We start from the raw sequence: 19371 nt of genomic DNA on the forward strand, positions 1-19371 counted from the left end.
AATTTAGGCAATGCATTTTGCTACAACGTTGTTACTGTTAGTATTAAGGGAAGCATCTCGGAAAATGTTTAAAAAAAAGCAGAAGGAAACCACTTGGACAATACTTTACAAAATTCAACATTTTCAGTTCAGCCCTGTACAACACAGGGCGATGTAACATTCAGACTATCCTACAGGCTGTTCATCTCATGCCCTTGGAACATCTACAGAGATAAACACAAAAATAGCCATAAAAGCAAGTTGAGTTTGCTGGTTTTTTGTAGCTTTAGTGGAACAACACCCTACTTTTTCCAGCATACCTTGCTATTTCCTGATGGTAGTCGTAGTCCTCATCCTCTTCTACCCACTCCATAGCACCAGTGGTTGGATTAGCTCTTCCACAAAAGGTCTTCATGATCAATATGATCAATCTCAGTTTGTGTTATTTACGTGTTACATGCAGTTTTGCTACTTTGGCTGTGGTGTAATACGCAAAATACTGGCTATGGGGAAAAAACCAAGGGAAAAACCCCACAAAATTTCCAGTGAAAACTACAGACATCACTTCAGCTCTGGGACAGGCACACCCCCACACACCTACTCTCTCACTTTCCCTGTTACACCTGCCTTGGCCAGAAGCACTGGTGACTGCCTTAGACTTTTCCTCTAAGGATGTTTTAAGCTCAAATCTATCACCCAGCCCTGTTCAGGAACTCAGCATCCCCCCAACACCAATCACCAGCAAATTCTCAAAGAAAAACACCTCAGCCCGAGACGATGCAGGTCGGGCCGGGGGAGTTCGGTCACCCTCTCTAGGCAGTCCCCACACCCTGTCAGAGAAGGGACCTGCAGACTCTAGGCAGCAGCACAACCGGGGGGACCGTCACCTCGGGCCAGCCCAGACCTTCCCCCGCCTCAGGAAGGAGCTGCGACGGGAGCCGGTGAAGCTGCTCCCCGCTATCTCTAGCCCGAAACCAGCGCTGCGGCCCTATCCCCCCTCAGGGCCACATGCCGGCGCGGCTGCACCTCCGCTCCCCCCAACATGGCCGCCGGCACCTACCCCTCCGGCCGCCTCGCAGCACGCGCCCCGCCGCCTGCCCGGCATGCACCGCGCGGGGGGCGGGGCCGCGCCCGCCCCTTCCCTCCGCTCCGCGCGGCGCCATGGAGCGGTCGGCGGTGCTGCGCGTCAAGCGGAAGCGCGGCGGGACGGAGCCGGCCGAGGCGCTGCTGCTCGCCTGCAAACGGCTGCGCACGGAGCGCGGCGGTGCCCAGCCGGTGGAGAGGAGCCTCTTCAAGCTGGTGGCGACCGTGTCCTCCAAGGTGCTGGGCCGCTGCGGGCAGGGGCCGGTGTAGGCCGGTGGGGGCCGGTGCGGAACCGGTCAGGCGGGCAGCTGCGGGCCGGGGCTGGTGTCGGTCAGGCGGGCCGCGGCGGTTGGATCCTGCCGGGTCAGTTCTTTATACAGCTGAAGGGGCGTTTGAAAGCAGCACGCGCTCTCTGGGTTGACAGTGCAGCTCTACGCCGGTTTTTTCGGCATCCCTCGTGGCTGCGCTGCTCTGGCTGGTAGCCCGGACAGCAGCATCTGGCAGCCGGCCTGTTCTGGTGGCCAGGGGCAAGCAGCACTCCCTCCCCTGCTGCAGGAGCACACCGGCACTTGGAGCAAGGTAGCACAGAGCGACCACCGTGACGAGCTGTGTCCAGCACTGACTTGTCTGTACAGATTGTTCTCCACCTACTGCCTGCAGAACAGTCGATAAATGAAGCCTGAATTTCTGCTGTTTGAGGTGCTAAATCTCAGCCCTAAAAGGCTTCCACTGTACAGCCTTTTATATCAAATAAAACAGGTGTCTTGGGAACTGGTCTTTACAGAGACTGTAAGGGGTATTATGCCTTAAATTTAGGACTATTGCAGTCTTCCAAAGGTATGTGTTTGGAGGGTTATTCTGTACCACAAAGCATATTCTTTGAAAATCAAACTGAAAGTCTTACAATTTACAAACACCTTACACTTTCCCTCCCCCCCCCCCCCTTATCGAGAGAATGTTGATAGTTGTGTTGCTTAAAGCAGTAGTAAAAATTACTTTAATGTTAGGAACATTGGTACTGCAGTCCTCAAATAGGAGACACCTATAGTAGTAGTTATTAGTCACTTCAAGGAAGTAGTATGACTTACTGTGTTGATGACATAATTGTATTCTTCTTCAATTTCATTCCTCTACCCAGAATGAACCAGTTCAGAAATACATTCAAGAAGCAATCACTCGAAACAAAGCTCAAAGTCTGCGACCCTCTTTAGGAAGCACTCAGCGAATCATTCAGGACCTCCGTTCTTCCAAGCAAGCAAAAAGGAAGGAAAACCGTTATCGTGTAATAGCCAGCAATCGACCTAACTGTACTGAAACAGTTGCACCTGTCATAAATGGCGAGACATCAATTGATGGTGACAGATCAGACTCCGAAGCGACAGAAGATGCTTCGCAGGAGGAGAACAGTGCTGTTCATAAGAGTTCGGACTGCTGTGGAAAATTCCAGTTGTTTGATATTGTACAAGAGGAGGAGGTGGTAGGAGAGTCCAGTGTAACTGCTGCAAACCCACAGGTCAGCAAACGAACTTAGGTATGCTTGAAGTGCTTTGGTATCACTGTTGACTGGTACATGTGGGCAGACTGACTGCTGTGGAAGGTTTTTTTGCATTGTAAGTATTCCACTGTTTAACAGGAGCTTTAACTGAATATTTGCAAGTCAGAATATTGTACAGGGAGTAACTTTCATGGGGATCTTGAAGTGCTAACATTGAGACAGACAGCTGTGTGGAGCTGACTGCTACAGGAAGGGCTTGTACCACCTTTCCCTGCCCCCCCCGCCTGTACCCTGTTCTGATGTATAAATTCTCACGTTCATCTGTCAGGTGGACCTCTTGAGATTTTTTTTTTATTAACTTCTTGCTACCTAGAAAACAAAAAATTTAATTCAGTGTCTTCTCATCTACCCAGATGCCTCGGAATGTCACTTGTAGGCAAGATTCACTCAAGCGAAAGACTTCTGAGCCTCCTTATAATTCCAATATAAGGTTTCATTGTATATTTTGTTTTTAGCAGAACTCTAGGTGTTTGACAGGTTGCTTAAGCCCCTATATCCTGTTTTCATTGGTATTATGAGTTAGGTATGTTTTCAGTTGGAGGAGTATTTGTCTGATAGCTAGCGTGGTTTTAAGTATGCAGAAGTTCTGCCTTCTGTGTAGGGTTGCCCTGTATACAGTGTTAAGAAGATTTTGTATTAGAAACTCATAACCATATGGAAAAGAAGGTAAGAGGGCTGTGTACACTTTCTTTAGTAGTTCCTTCTGTGCATGCAAGTGCATGTGAATGCTTTACTTACACAGCCCATAACAGCTCTGAGGAAAACTTGCTTAGCGTTAAAAAATATACCTGGATGAGCAAGAGCCCAGCCTGCTGTCATCCTTCAGCATTTCTTACAGGTTATTTCAGGGCTTTGCCATCAGACTTTAGTACGAGCTCTTGCTTTCTATTAAGCAAGTAGTTCAAACAGGCATTTGAGATCCGTTAGTTAATTGTTGTCTATCACACTGCTGATTAGAAAACCAAAAATGAAACTGAGGTAGCATCAGAATTTTCAACTTTTTTAGAGCTAACAGTAAGGGTTGAAAGAAGTAAGCTTTCTTTTTCATTCTATACGTATTTAGACATGAATGAAAGGCTGGTCTGTAGCTGTTCCTCAGAATTACTTAAGTAGTTCAGGAGACACCACTGTGGATTGGACAAGGTAAGTCTGAAAAGCACTAGCAGAGAAAAACTGGCAACAAAAATCTGCCTGTGTAGACCTTTCAAGTAAAGGTCACATTGCAAGTAATTTATTAGGAAGGAGAAACTATGAAAAAATTTCTTCCGTGTTAATGTTTAAGCGAGGATATGAAAAGCCTATTTGTAAGGCCTGTCAGCCTTTTCCTGTTAATCTGCGCCATTTTCATTGCACACTTCGTGTACTGCAGTCTGCTTGCATAGTATCTGTGCTGCTGTATGCACATCTTTCCTGCAGTGCTGCAAGTGTACTGCTCTGCAAAGCACTAGCTGTCTAAAAACTTGTTTTTTCAACCAACATGTCATCTGAAACAGATGAACAGTTCTATGGGATTAGTCATATCCCCTCCAGTACCTTCTAATGAACTTGTCCCAGAAGTTTTCTCCTATTATCTGAAACAAGGTATGGATGAATAGTACTACAGTAACTGGAAAATTCTTTGGTGTCTCTGTTCTAGATTGCTAATGTTCTAAATATCAGCATTCTAGTAGGAAAGTGTTTTGGTTTAAGATTTCAGAATGTCATCCGTAACTAGCTGTTGGCTACTGTTTACAAAGAAAACTGTTGGCTGTAACATAAGACTTTGTGTACACGGCTTCAGTGGAAATATGCATATTTTTCTTATTTTTTCTCAGAAGACTGATCCAGATGTGATTCTTTGCAATGCAGTAGAGATGATCCGTGAGCGTTTAAATCTTTCTGAAGATCATAAAAAAGAACACCACGAGAAAGAAGATGAGTATGTTTATGACATCTACTGCATGGAAACATCAGCCCCTGGTTGGATCCAAAATATTCTTTCTGTACAGCCCTATAGAGAAGACTATGAACTGGTAAGGATGTGGGAAAACAGGCCTTCCTTAAATAGCAAGGTCACAAATGAACATGCTTAAAGTCCTATCATTAAAAGTTGCCATGCCAAGATGCTTTGAGACACTACACATACGGTCAGTGACTTTTGTGTTGGGCTTTTTGTAACTGCCAGAACCTGTTCCTGCAGGTTACTGTTGATTCAAGCAAATGATGGTGTAATAATGAAAAGTGAAGGGATAGTGCTCAGGTACTCAAAAGAATTTGTCTGGCTTCAAATTGCAAAATCAATTCTGAATGCAAATGTTCATTACTTAAGTAATTCATGTCTCATTTGTGATTAGGAGGCAGCAATTAAAATGTAGTTTTAAATATGGTTGAGTGAAAAAACAAACAAGGGGAGGGGACAACTTTTTCAGTGTTTGAGGACTTTATTACAAAAAAATATCTCTTATTAAGATTAGAGTTGTCTTTCAGTGACTGTGGAGTTAAGATGTTAAATGTAAGCTTTAGTCTTTTATCATATAGATACTGTGATCAATAGATTCGCCTATCGGGAACCTGAAGCTACTCTTTTCTTTTCGTTGATCTATTACATTACTGCTGAAGTGAGTAGGATTAATTTAGACATTAACTTTAGCATTTAAATGGTGAAGTGGAACATGTAAATGCATGACTTAACTGATTTTTCATGTAAAGCAGATTGCTATGTTATGGCGAATATACTGACAAATTTTTCTGCAGCATGCTTCATTGCAACTGCAGAATTACTTATGTGTGCAGTAGATAAGTATCTCTGGGCTCTTTATGATCTGTATAGTATTGCATAGGTGGATGAGAAACTGGTTAATGCCGCGTGTCTGTATTTATAGTGAATGGTATGTTGTGTGTTGACATGCAGGTAGACGATGAGCATGTTCCAGGGGAAGTGTATGAAGACGAAGATGATGAAAATGATGAAAATAACTGGCGTAATGATTATCCTGATGAAGATGAATTCTTACCTGAGGAAGATGGTGATGGAGAAAAAGGTATGCCTGTCGTAAACACTGTTTGCTTTCATGCTGTGCATATAAATCCCATCCTTTTTACATACTATCTCTAAAAAAGCAACTAACGGAGCACTGCTGGGGTAGTATTCTGCTCGTATAACTGGTTAAATTTGTTTTGAGAAGGATCATCTTTCTTGGCACTACAAAGGACCTATCTTAGTGTTTCTGCAAAGTCAGAATTAAGAACTCCACGCTGCTGCAGTTGCAAAGGATTGCTTGCTTTTAGAACGATAGATGACTTGGTTCCACATTCTTGTGGAACCCTGCCTCAGCTTTTTTAACTCCCCAACCAGGTATTTAATTCCAAACCTCACCTAATACAGACATTGTTCAGACTTTGTGCTTGTTAGTTACTCAAGAATCTTAAAATAGTCTGATTAATAGTTTAAAAAGAAGAGATAATCTATAAGTGTTGATGCTCTTTCTTCAGAGTCTGAAGAGAGCTTCAGTGACGAGGACCAAAGTTACAGGAGAAGAACATGGAACAAATATCGACAGGAGGTTCTACAGGAATTTGGATATGATGACATCCAGGATCTGGATTCTGACTAACAGCCCTTTTCTTGAAGATGAAATGCATAACAAAGAAGAAATTCTACTGTTGCAGTAGAACTGAAAATCCAGACAGCTGCTGATGGCTGTTCTTAAGCATGTTGAACAAAAAAACCCAACCCTAAACACCAAAAACCACCAAACCACAAAACAATCCTGGAAAACCACTTTCCAGTAAAAGCTATGCGCATTGGGACAGTAGGAAACTAATCTTTACATGGATGAGCTTTAAGCTAAATTTTTTGCCTGTCTGGCTTTCTAAGTTGGTGACTAGCATGGTTCACTATAATGCTTACTGACTGGGCTTGAGCATTAGATACGAGACTGGGATTCCAGTAAATGGTAAAAGCTTTTACTATCTGAGCTGCCAACTTCAACTGGTAGGTATTAAACAGATGGGTGTTAATATGGCCACTTGACAACACAATTTTTTTTGTTCTAAGCAAAAGATAATACATGCTTTAAAAGATTTTTCTGCCTGTTCTGTGATGCTGAAGTTCTGAAGGATTTCCCCCCGCCCCCCCCCAGTGCTGCATGCCCAAGCACTTGTACCTGGACTATTATGTATGGAGGTACTGTTGGCAGCAGCCCTTTGGTCCTGACTTACGTGTCAGGTTCCACAAGAAGATCAGCATGTCTGCTGTGACGGCAGGTGGAAGTCATGGAAAAAGGGACTCTGTCCTAGTGCTTTCTACTGTATTTGTTCCTAAGTTACTTTCAAGTAATTTGTTTCAAGTTACTTTCTTTAGAATTGTTTGAGCATATGAAATGCCTTGTTCCTGTCCATTTTATTGTGGGATCTCTCCCCAATAATTTTACTATTGGAGTAGAACAATGTATGTGCATTTAACTTGTAAATAAAGAATTTTTGACTAAGTTTTCTCTACTCATTTAAAGATCATAGGAGTTGGTTCAGGTGAAGCCATGGCAGCATTTTAACTTGCATTCATGCATCTTTAAAACAGCTTAATCTTACCTGTTTGGACACACAAAGTATTTCAACACTCCTACTTGAGTCTGTAAAAAAAAAATCAAAAAAAAACCAACCAAAAAACAAACTAATAGAGTATTAGATGAGCATATTTCATGAGCTGTAGGTTGCAGTAGTGACTTTATGTCTGTCAGTTCTGGCTGGTGGTGCCAAGGCACTGGAGGCAAAATATTTTTTTCCTTTGTTTCACAGAAGGGTTAATAGGGCCGTTGACCTATGCCACAACCCTACCCCGTTAAAAGCTATGCTTGCCCACTGGACAGAGGTCTCAACTTGGACACCGAATTCCTTCTGATCATATGCTAGATTAAAAAGCTGTATTATAATAACTAAATGCTAGTTTTCATTAAATACAGAAAAGACCCTACATGTTTACCTGCCAACTATGTGCAATATTCCCTAGCTAGAATTTAACTATCTTAAATCCACATGCTGCTTCATAAAGGTAGCCCGAGACTCCATTTTGTTAGTCTTCACAATTGACTACCATTTGCCATTTTCTGTAGTTTTGTTTTTTTGTTTTTTTGTTTTTTTTTTAAGATAACCGTGGTCAGGGAGTCGGTGCAAGCATCCAAATATTCTCCATATTATTCAGGTGGCTGATGCAAGTGTGGTGCAGCGTGCATTGCTTCAGCCGACACCTTGTGACTGCAAGATCTGCTCCACACAAGGAGAAACTCAGGTCAACTGAGATAAACACCCTGAATGAAGATAAAAATTCGAGGTATGTTTTTGAAATGTATCTCACTTCGTTAGCCAAACGGTCTGGCTTCATGTTACCTTTTGCCGCACCAAGATTCAGTATCAGTGTCCTGATGTTAGGCTTACAGCTTTGAAATTACAGCTACTGCTAATTAGCATCAGTCTTTATTGCAATACTTTCTATTGCTGTTTTCCTATTTTCTCTCCCTGCTACTTAGCTTTCAAGATATAGTTGCTGCCACAGAACTTCTGCTATAGAAGAAAAAAGGTGGTTTGTTCTGTGAGGTTTTGGATGGTCATTTTCTAGTGGACAGCACTGAAATCTAGAAAGGAAATTTTCTGACTGCTGAGATAACACTGCTAATGTGTGTTCCCTGAAACAGTTCAGAAACAAACGCCTACAAGCTTCAAACTGAACATTTTAATTCTGGAAGTTTCATAAAGCCTATCAGGAGTTGACCAAGTACTAACAAGCTAACAGGAAAGAATCATCATCATATATTAACAAATCTTTAGTGCCAGGGTGCTGCTTTGATTAAATCCTTGCCACAGTCAGATACCCCATTTCCACACAGTGTATAGAATAAAATACTTTCAAGGGAGAAAGGTTGGCTCAGTCTTTAAATAATGTAGCACAACTTTATTAATTTTTCTGCTAATAATGACAAATTAGGTAGTTTGTTGTGACCAGTTGTCCTCTGATAGCACAGCAAATCATTTCATGCAAACATCCATCAGAATTAAGCTGGAAATGACTTTTGGTCTTTTGAGTCAGTGTGGTTTTCAGTCTAACTTAAAAATGCATTACTTCACCACCTGGTTCTGCAGAAATCTAGTTTGATCCATTAGCTCTTACCATTTTAATACCAATTCTGAAGAAGGAACAGTATTGACGCATAGCACGTGGGGCCTGAAATGAATAGGTAATCATTATCCAAGGAAAATGCCCTGAAAATATGCCACAGTTTAGGAGGGTGACACAAGGACACTATCTATGTGGGAATCCAACAGCAAGTAAGTACATTTTCAGTGTTTCTGAAAGACCACTGGAAACAGTTTTCCCATTTTTTCCAGTTCCATCTCTTCCCTTATGTTGTCGTAATCGCTTTATCCTCCCTCCTGTTTCTTGTAATGGCTTTGAAATTTTAGTTGGATTTGGTTTCTAACTTCTTTTCTTCATCTGTGTCCATCTCCGTTAAAACACAGTAACAGAGCAGCTGCATGTTTCGTGTGACTGCACCTGCATAGGAAATTGGAAGATAAATCAGAAGAACAGCCATTTATCTCAACTCTTAATCACACAACATGTATCTCACTAATGAAAGTTAGTTATCAAGAATGTTGCCTAACTTCTCTTAAGGGGAAGCAAACAATAAAAGCTAATACAAAAAGTGTCTTCCACTCATTTTTTTTTAAACAGATGTTTAGAACTGTTCTTTTGATAGCCTAAGGTGGTTTTCTTCTTAGGCACCCTGCCAAGTAACTGAAGTAAAATATTTTTTCTCTATAATTAAGAGTGTAAAATTGGCAGAATAAAAAAAATTAAGACAAACAGCGCACAGGAAAGTGAACAGGTTACTGAGTATTTACATATTCACTAGCTACTGCAGTACCACATCCTGTAGCATTCTAAGATTACACTATAAACCTTAAACTTTATGCTATAAACAAACTATGTGGTTTTCTTACATAGTAACAATGACAACTGCTGGAGAAAAATTTATAATTTAACTGCAGCAATTCAACAGAAGGAAAAATTCCATCTGTGACTGACATAAAAGCTACGTATCTTCAAATGACTGAATCGACAGACAGTTAGCTTGCATTACCAAGAATGTCCAGTCCTTTTACAGTCATCAACCTTGCTTATGAAAAAGACTTTTCATATGCCTCATTGAGAAAAAACACATAAAAATGTATAAAATGTGTAAGAACTACAAGACAAAGCCTGTAGGAAGTGGATAGTCTTTTAAATACACAGTAAAAAAAATCTGGGTGTAAACACATATATAAAACCAGTACACCTCTTTAATGGGTCTGGCTGCGATGCAGTTATCTCCACAGCAGTCCATCTGGTGCTGCGTTCTGGGTTTGCAGCTCAAACAGTGTTGGTAACACACCGATGTTTTGGCTACAGTGTTTGCACAGTATCAGGGTTGCGGTTTTGTTTGGTTTTTTTTTTACCTCCCACTCTGCTGTCCCTGGTCCCTGGAATCAGCAGGATGGGGATGGGCAGAAAGTTCGGACAGGACATGGCCAGAACACCTGACCCAAACTAGGCAAAGGGGTATTTCATGCCATATAATAAAAACAGGTAGAGGAAGAAATGCATGTGGGAGCGTGTCTTCAAAGGTGGCTGTTGCTTGGAGACACTGGCTGCACAGTGGTGTGCTTGTGGGAAGTGGTCACTGATGGCCTTTGCAGCAGCAGGTTTTTCCGCCCCTCTCTCCTTTACTTATTAAACTGTCTTTATCTTGACCAACAACTCTTCTCACCTTTGTTCTTCCTATTCTCTCCCTCATCCTGCTAGGGGGTGCAAGTGGCTCTGTGGGTACTGTACTGCTGCCTGGGGACGGCTGACCACAGCCCTTTTCATCAACTGAGATTCACTTACTCAATTTTCCTAACAGCATCTCCATCTACAAAGAAACTTACCTAAAATTTTGTTGATAAACCGAGGTCTCCTTGATGCAGGCAAATAGACTCCCAAGAAAAAGACTGGAATTCCAGATAAAGCAATGGCAATTCCAATCAAGGAATTTATAGTGTCACTATAGAGTGGCACTACCACCAGAAATACTGTGCATATGCAGAATATTATTGGGAAAGCCACACTCAGCTGGAGACAGAAAATCAGAACAGAATGTTACTGAAATATTTGTTGTCTACAGTTACAAACATTCTGGTGAGTTACAGACTTGGCCCACTCAAGCCCACTTTGTGAAATTACCTGCTCTTCCTCTTATACATCTGAGTATTTAGAACCATAAACAAATTGCAGAATAATTCTTGAATAGAACGGCTGCTAAAAACTACAAAAGTAATCAAGTATGGTAACTCTGCTGCGTTGAAAGAACTGTACAGTAGCATGAATCCAGTATAACTCAGGAAACAATGTGGTTTTTTGTGTAGAGTTATCTATTTAAAGTATGAGAACATGATAAAACGATCAGATACTGCACTGAAACACCATCAGAGCTAAATGTGATCCATACTGACAGAATTAATTAACTTAAGCATTCCTAACTAGAGATTTCTAATCCAAGAGAAAAGGCTAACTACTATGTAGCTTATTGAGACATTCTCCAGCTGATGGAGAGGAGAGACACTGATTGAGCTAACGTACAATAAAAGAGTGTATTATTACAGCAATCACTTACTCTTATCTAGCAGACAAGCTAGATTTAATGGTACAACATAAAATGGAAGCCATGTTTTATGTCCTTATCAACTAGTAATCTTCAGACATAGCTTTATGGTCCAGATTTTAGGCAGCACTTTTACATTATGTGGAAGACAAGGATTTTAAACACTTCTGTAATAAGTAAATATTACCTTAAGGGGCCTGGGTCGATCTGGTTCCTTCCAACGTAGATATAATTGCCCAGCAATAGACAGACCAACAAAAAACCAGTAACTGAAACTGAAATAATTAATAAGCTTGAAGACATCTTCCACAGCCAGGTAAATAAGGGTCATAGCACACTGTCAGAAAAGAAGAAGAGTGAGATGAACAACAGAAGTTTGAAACTTACTGGGTTTGCTGCTTTTTGCCTTAAAGTTACACCTTATATCCTTGGTGTCTGGCATAATTTTATGCCTCAAAGAGTAACTCTCTCAGAAACCACCTCGATGACGGTAAATCGGAAGTTCTCTCATGTGATTTTTTAATACATATAGTCACATCTGAACAGCTGAAAAGCAGTAATAACTTACATTGAAAAGCAGTGCTGGCACAGGTGTGAACCTCCTTATATGGATCATAGACAACAGGTCAGGAAGGTGACCTTCTCGAGATCCTACAAAAAATAGCCTGGGGGGGGGGGGGGGGGGGGGGGGGGAAGTCAGAAAACAGATGTTGAGGCCATAGGTGAGACAGAATGTATTACAGAAAATCAAAGAAAAATGCCAGTCAAAATAAGTATTTACACCACTTTTTGGTTTTTGGTTTTTTTTAAACACACTTTATTTTACACCACAATTTCCATCCTTTGAACAGGAACATGGATTCAACCCTTCTTGTAAAGATGTACTGTACAACAACCATTAAAAGCTATATAAGCTTTTAGGAACATGCTGTTAATGGCCATTTTTGAAAAAAACAATCCTACAGGTATAATAGAAAACATCTACAGTAATGGAAATAAATTTCTATTGTTTCAAAATATTCTAAAAGCTAGCACTGAAAACATTCTAGCTCGTAGCAGAATAGTTTTCGATGCCAACCGGAAGAGTTGCCAACCAGGTGTCTAAAAAGGTCACTGGACCACATACTCAAAGAACACACAGACACATCATTTTATTATCAGCTGCAACTTGTTCTATATAGACTACTTCACCAGACCATGTCCATATCTGTTCTCAGAGGCACTGCACATACATTCAATGGATAGGAAAGATCTTCAAATGCCTGAGTAAATCCATTTAAAACTTTCACTGTTCACATCCCTAATCAGTGCTCAGAGGAAAGCTTCTGTACTGTATATACTTCTATACTATCCTAAGCTTTTGGACTGCAGCTTAATAGCAGTAGCAACTTGTAAAACTTTTTACTTGGAAAAAACCTTAATTATACTGATTTTAAAAAGTCAGTAAGTTTCAAGTACATGCATTTGAAAACAAGAACTTGCTAGAACTATTTTATCAAGTAAAATGGAAGATAGCTCAATCCAAATAATCAGAAGGCCTGAGGACTCACCATACACACAACATTCATTTGATCTGTAATTGTACTCTGCATACAGCTAGGAACACTTTGGGGAAGTAAGGCAGTGTTCAGGGTGCATGTACACACACACAGAGTTTATTTAGGTTTTTATTGTGATTATTCATTCTAGGTTCAGTTACGGAAGTATTTTTGCCATTCTCATAATAAATGAGTGTAACAGTAGTATGTAAAATTACTTATGGATATTTATCAAACAGAAAGCAATGCGCTACCTTGATGATGCTAGAATTGAAGCATTAAGTCCACCAAAACAAGAAAAGGCAACAGCAATGGGAATTGTCCAGCTGAAGATACCAAATACCTGGTCAGCAAATGTCTGATGAAAGGGAGAAGAAAAAGGAAACATGAAAATATCTAAAACAAAGCATACATAAAACAATGACATCACAGCTTTTGTACTAAGTTTGTATGGAAAAATGGTCATATAGTAAGGACAATCCATAATGCAGCACAAAAACACACAGCTTTTTTCTTTATTTATGGCTTCTAAATAAGCACAAGCTTCTTTAACCAAGCACCTGAACTCACATTTTCTGCTCACAAAGGAAAACAAAATGTTTTTAGAATTATCTTGCCAATCCTAATATATTTTATTATCTAACTGAACTACAGAACTCAAGTGGAACACAGTGACTAGAAAATAAAGGAAAAAAATATTAATTATCCAAAAAGAGAACTGCCATATTGCAGATGATAAACATAGCCACCATCACACTCACTGTTTATGTACACTATTCTAGAAATCTATTTTATTTTCTTTGTTCAGCTTCCTAAGCAGTATCTTCTTTTCCTGTGGCTCCACCAGCAGGGCCTCTGGGCTCTACTCTCACAACATGGCAAATGACAGAGCAAATAACTTAGTAGCAGTCATTTGTTAATGTTGCTAGACCATACTGCAGGCCAACTGTGGTGACTTCCCCTGAAAACCAAAAAGCCAGAAGCATCAAAGTTTCACAGCAAGTGGTAAGTCATCAGTTGCCAATGATCTCTGACCTATAATGAAAATGGGTAGTAATTTGCAAAATACTGCCCTGGTCAATTCTGTTCAGGCTCCTGGATGAAGAAAAAAAGGGAGAAATGTAGAGTATCAGACAAAACGTTTGAAAAATCAAGAAATTTAATACATGAAGACTACCAGCTATTCTATATCCCACTGTGGTCTGCACATTGTATGTGTCTGAACATTAGCATGTTTGCAGTTAAGCAGAAATCTGCTCAAGCAGTGTTCAGAGGACACGGGTGGAAGCCTTCCTATCTGATGAAGCCTTCCATGATTTCTTTTACAGAAGCAAACTAACAGTCATAGTCACCAAAAGATCATGTCTACATTATACAGTATGAACAAACAGAAAGGTACATACTTATAAGTGGTACTTAAACAAACCCCAAATATGCTGTATTAGAACATTTTACACCTCAGCAGGTAGCAGTAATCTAAGCCTTTTTATGAACCCTTCTCTAAACCACTTTCTTAGCTCTCTCATGCTTTATCAGTTTCAAGATCCTCAGACACAAAAAGCATACCCATGCTCAGCTTTCTGCAAGTTTGTCTCTTCTATTACAAAAAATTTCTTCAGTTTTTAATAATTTAGTATTTTGAAACACTTCCTCATTGACCTTCCCTTTAAACTACTGGTCTTCATAATAACATTTAAAAGCCAAGGAGTTCAGTCAAAGTGGATTAACATTCAGAACTGGCTTTTGTTTGTGGAGTAAAAAGTTACCTGGATTTAACAGTAGTCAAATTTTGATTTAGTTATTCCAGGAACAAGATCACCAAGAGCAGCAAATTATGATCTGTTTTCTGAATGTTTTTCTAGGTCAAAAAAGCCTAAATGACTTAATACAGATTTTTCTTTTATTTTGTTACAGAAGTGATTGATTTCCATGAGGCAGAGCCCTGCATATAATGTCAATTTTTAGACCATAAAATGCAGAAAAATTTAATGACATAAGACAAAGCTTGGCCAGCTAAAATTTCCTGTTCTTTGTCTCGGTTGACAAAGTGCTTTGTCTAGCACATTATCCAGGTTAAGGTTCAGAATCCAACTCTACTTAGCTGTATACAATCATCTACACTAAAAAGCAAAATTTATTCCATCCTTTTCTGTAATTTAGTTGAGTCTCAGCAGAGGCAGATAGGATTTCCTGCTGCTAAGTGACAATACAAAAGCATATAATCACTTCAATAGGAACCTTGCCAAAAAGTTCAGTCAGTGCTTCAACTGCATTGGTCACCCTGATTCTTAGTAAAGTACGTCTCTTCCTGAGCTCTTTTAGGTTATATGTATCAGCATAAGTTCCCTCAAAATGGAGCTTCAACACAGGGGTGGAAAAATGCACACAGCAAATATAAAAATTAATACAAGAAAAACATAAAAGAACTAATCCACATATGAATTTATTTCATGCTGAAATCAGAACATCAATTTAGCAAAAGTCCGTGTCATAAGAATACGTTCTGTATACCGTGGATTACCCATTTTCAGTTGATTGAACAAATGACTAGTAACTTACATGGTTGCATATAAAAGATTTCTGCTGCTCAAGAATAAATAATTACTAGAACCCATAGTGCTTCTCTCAGATCCTTACTGGATCTAAATGCAACTCTGCGAAACCTGATCTCCCAAAGCAGAATGTAATTCATAATGATTCAGTGAATGAATTAAGACAACTTCTCCAGAACAAGTAAGAATGAGGACAAGATGAAAATTCTAATAGGCAATTGTTGTAATATTTTAAAGGATGCTTTAAATCTGGACTGCTGATCTCTGAAACCAAACAGCAGGTGAAATTACTTAAGACACCAAACTTAAAACTGCTAGAGGATTTTTTTTTTTATATATGTAATAATCTAAGATACAGAACTCACTCAACAAGATGTTAGAGAATTAAGATGTTTAGTAAGGCTGCCTAGAGGATAAGCATTTAGATAAGTAATATTAACAGCTAAAGTTAAAGAAGATAGAGAAAATATATGAATGTAATCTTATGCCGCGGGATGCAATTCAGCCAATATGTCATTTGGAGAAACTTTTTCTCCTAAAAGGCAGGCTGGCATTTGTTCTTTGCAAGCATTTCCCATTTCCTTTTGAAACATCTAGCAATAGGCCAGTGTGGAATGCCAGATGTGAGACTAACTCAAAGGTCATTTCCCTCCTACAATGCATAGCCAATCTTTCTAAGACACGCTAATGCTGTTTGACATATCCTGGAAAACAGCTATCACCTCGTATGAGCAGTAAAAACCACAAAGAGTTAAGGCAAAGCTACGGTATCACTGCCACAAATCATACACAGATTAAAATATTATAGATTCAGTGTATTCTGGATGAAAGCTATGTCTTGATCATGTCTATGATGTCTAACAGCTGTTGATCCATCTCAAAGGCTAAAGAATTAATTTCCCTAGATCTGTACGAATCAGACTCTTCAAAAAAGAGAAAAAACTAGTAACAGCCTTTACCAAACACTGTCATTTCCAACATACCTTCTAATGTTGTAACTGGGATTCCTGACAAAGCAAAGAGTAGAGCATTAACTTCAAGAGCTTAACTTTTTCCTATGTGAGATAATGCAAAAGAGTATTTTAAATGAGAATGATCTAAAAAGTTCAGCTTGGTTTGCCAAGTAGATCTGCCTGCAAAATGATCTTTCAGCAAAACAAAGTTGAAAGGTACCTGAAGTTTCACTAAACTTTCTAGTGATACTAACTAGCTTAACATGACAAGTACAGACTCACCTGCCTTTATACAGGTGTTTTCTGACAGGGTTTCACCCTCATTTCTAACATAAAAATCAGCCAAGTTGGTGAATTACTACTCAGACAAATAAACACACTTTTATCCTTCAGAGTACACATTTATAAATCCCTCAACACTCCCATTTTAACAGATGCCAAGAAACATCTCCAAAGCTGAGCTATCCTCTCTTGTGAACAAGGACAAAAGCGAAAGACCTCTACAGTGTTTCCTACAGAAAGTGTTACTGAAGTGTAAGTGAAAGTGGCCACAATAAGCATTCAACTGTGTGCATATGTCAGAGGGTTAATTTTGCATAAGAAAGAAGGGCAGAGAAAAGTACAAAAAGCAATCAAGTCTTCAAGCACATACACCTCGTGCACTGTACCAAGAGAAAAAAAAAAGGGAGGGGAGGGAGAACAGTTAGTGGCTGCTTTCTGCTAAAACCACAATTGTACAATCATGGATCCTCCACAAATGAGCCAGAGACCTGGACTCTGAACTGAACACCTGACCAAATCCACTTTAACTACCACTACTTCTGGGAGTAGTGAAGTGCATTTATAAAAACAAATGAGCTGGTAACAGGGGAAAGAATGGAGCATTCGCAAGGGTATGCGGAGGATGACAGAGGAGCCTACCTGGAGGCAGCTATAGCAGAAGCATTTAGTCCACCATAACAGGAGAAAGCCACCACTATGGGGATGGATTTCTTCTCAGGTTTCTTCTGAGAAAGTCTAAAGAGCAAGAAGGATTAAGAGATTAAATTGTCATCTCTGCTATAGTCTGACAAGTCCTGTAGTCCAGACTTGACCTGTAACTGCTTCTAACAGCTAGGAAACAGTAAGAGAATTCAGTGGCTGATACAGCACTTGCAATTACAGATAAAGACCTTTTATGCCCTCCCATCCATTGGACATGTAGGATACACAAATATATACACACACACTGCAGAAAAACATGCACCTGGAATTGTTCCCCTTAGTTACGGGTTTGGGTTTTTTTCCCCAAACCATCAATAGGGAATAATAATGAAGGAAGAAGCTTCCAGCCATGTATCAGCTGAACTGCCCTTATTTTGTCATGACTAAAATGTTGCATTACTCCCAGAAGAATGGTCAAAAACTGAATTACAGCTTGGTTTTCAAGACATGAATGACTGGTTTAACTACATTTTATTTTTATCTTGAGTTAGTTTGATCTCATGATCATCAGTTGTTAACTTGTGAATGGTTTGCAAGAATGCTATTTTATCCTGTCCTGTCCAAACAACAGTTCTATACAAACAGGTTGAACTAAAAGCAGCAGGAATTGCCCTGCATAAAGAGCTGCCACAACAATATACACGGGATACTATCTCACACCCAGAAATTCAGACACACAGACTAGAAAGACCCACGTTTATGTTATGAATCACAAACTAAGAACTGCTTCATCACACTTAGCTGCACACAAAATGTGCACTTAAGAGGCACACAAAAAACATCAGGCTACACTGAGAGCTTATGTAGCTGCAAGCAATTGATGGGCTGGCAAACCACTAAACAGTATTGATCAGATGGATAAACACAAAGAGAATATGGTCTAACATGAGTAAGAAGCTTATACAAAACTATACCCAAAGATTATGAGGTGTTTCTATTAGGAAGGCTTAAAAGGCATCTACAGAGCTTCTTTACGTAGCTCATTTCAAGATCCTGTCATACATGCAAGCTCTTCCAGGCTCAGTTCTGTAACATTCTTCCTGAAAATCATATAAAAGCAGTAAAGAGATTAATACATATAAGCAATCTGACTAGTATCTTGGAAGTACAATTAATTCTGCTTTGACTTTTCTCTTGAGACACAGTATAAACACATTCCACATAACAGGAAGATTTGGCAGTCAGAACTACAGCCTGTTTTATCCATTTTTAGCTTCTCAGGCCTTTAAGAAGCTACCCTCTAAAGGAAACAAAGAAACTCTTCATTTATGGCAATCAGGAAACAGCATGTGCAAAAAAGCCACTGAGTAGATGGACATTTTCTTCCACTGCCATACATTACATTTGTCAAGATACTGTATGACATCCATTCAGTTTGATCAAATTAGATTTAATGTCATATATATTAAAGAAAGGAAAGAGAGTGCACATCAACTGAAAACAGAGTCAGAAAATTGTAAAGGTGCAAAAGAAAACAATTTAAATGTTCAGGTTTCCTGTAATTCTTGTTTCAACCACTGTTCTGTTGACTGATTCTATTCAGAAATAATTCTCTCCTTGTATTACTGGCAATTACTTTTCTCGGAGAAAAAGGTACCAGTGCATTGCAAGGTCCAGCATTAAATTCTCTCTTCATCTTTGGGTCACTCAATACAATCTTATGGTAAAAGAAACCATCACTACTCTACTGCATTAATATATTGCATGTCTACTGCATGCAACATGCCTCAGCTACATGGCCCACATAAAGATTACAGATGCCAGCTCCAACAGGAAAGCAGTTTCATTTGTGTCTTCATGGAGGTGCTGAAGATACTCAATTTAAATCTTCTCAGGTGTTCATTCTTTTCTTAGCATTTTTAATAGCTAGCTATAGAACAAAGAATGTTTTCCAAAGTCTCTTACCTTTCTTGTACTGAAAATATTAAGCAGCACTCTTTCAAGTTCTGGCTCAGCTTTTCAGCTTGGCCTTTAAAGTCAGAGGAATTCTATGTAACTGGCAACAGGAGTGCTGCATTGGTAGTGAATTACAGCTAGCTCCAAGAAAGAAGGCAAATGACTTACAGAACAGCC

At 39.7% G+C, this 19371-nt stretch overlaps 3 protein-coding genes across 10 annotated transcripts in view; 1 reads left to right on the plus strand and 2 right to left on the minus strand.

The window, feature by feature from the left end:
* Nucleotides 1–19371, minus strand: part of PRMT7 (protein arginine methyltransferase 7) — a 165435-nt gene that overhangs the window by 17190 nt on the left and 128874 nt on the right. Inside the window, exon 1 of one of the 2 annotated variants that reach the window (XM_005233491.4) lies at nt 300–1029. The exons of the other annotated variant lie outside the window; for it this stretch is intronic. Within the exon in view, the coding sequence (XP_005233548.1) occupies nt 300–394 (95 nt within the window). The 5' untranslated portion in view covers nt 395–1029. Of the gene's footprint in view, nt 1–299; nt 1030–19371 lie in introns of those variants that run through there. 2 annotated transcript variants of the gene reach the window in all.
* On the plus strand, nt 1099–7086 carry SLC7A6OS (solute carrier family 7 member 6 opposite strand). 2 transcript variants are annotated; one of them, XM_055818964.1, is made up of 5 exons: nt 1099–1299; nt 2201–2575; nt 4435–4629; nt 5508–5637; nt 6089–7086. In XM_055818964.1, the coding sequence occupies exons 1-5, from the start codon at nt 1141–1143 to the stop codon at nt 6208–6210; spliced, it is 981 nt and encodes a 326-aa protein (XP_055674939.1). In that variant the 5' UTR covers nt 1099–1140; the 3' UTR covers nt 6211–7086. The 2 variants fall into 2 exon arrangements, with proteins under 2 accessions (XP_055674939.1, XP_055674938.1); XM_055818963.1 differs by having other exon boundaries at nt 1100–1299; nt 4432–4629.
* SLC7A6 (solute carrier family 7 member 6) overlaps nt 8517–19371 on the minus strand; it is a 29966-nt gene continuing 19111 nt past the window's right edge. For all 6 annotated transcript variants that reach the window (XM_027781092.2, XM_055818954.1, XM_055818955.1 and 3 more), the window contains 5 exons: nt 13064–13167; nt 11840–11936; nt 11459–11608; nt 10559–10742; nt 8517–9143 (listed from right to left, as the gene is read on the minus strand). In XM_027781092.2, coding sequence (XP_027636893.1) covers nt 9049–9143; nt 10559–10742; nt 11459–11608; nt 11840–11936; nt 13064–13167 — 630 coding nt within the window. In that variant the 3' untranslated portion in view covers nt 8517–9048. The remainder of the gene's footprint in view (nt 9144–10558; nt 10743–11458; nt 11609–11839; nt 11937–13063; nt 13168–19371) is intronic.

Source organism: Falco peregrinus, chromosome 14 (genome assembly GCF_023634155.1).
Source record: "Falco peregrinus isolate bFalPer1 chromosome 14, bFalPer1.pri, whole genome shotgun sequence".
Lineage (NCBI taxonomy): Eukaryota > Metazoa > Chordata > Aves > Falconiformes > Falconidae > Falco > Falco peregrinus.

What these genes read in the sequence shown, in the direction of transcription:
- SLC7A6OS (XM_055818963.1), top strand. Translation starts at nt 1,141, where the DNA reads ATGGAGCGGTCGGCGGTGCTGCGCGTCAAGCGGAAGCGCGGCGGGACG. An exon ending in TGGCGACCGTGTCCTCCAAG is followed by an intron (nt 1,300 to 2,200) that starts GTGCTGGGCCGC and finishes TCCTCTACCCAG; the next exon opens with AATGAACCAGTTCAGAAATA. An exon ending in TAACTGCTGCAAACCCACAG is followed by an intron (nt 2,576 to 4,431) that starts GTCAGCAAACGA and finishes ATTTTTTCTCAG; the next exon opens with AAGACTGATCCAGATGTGAT.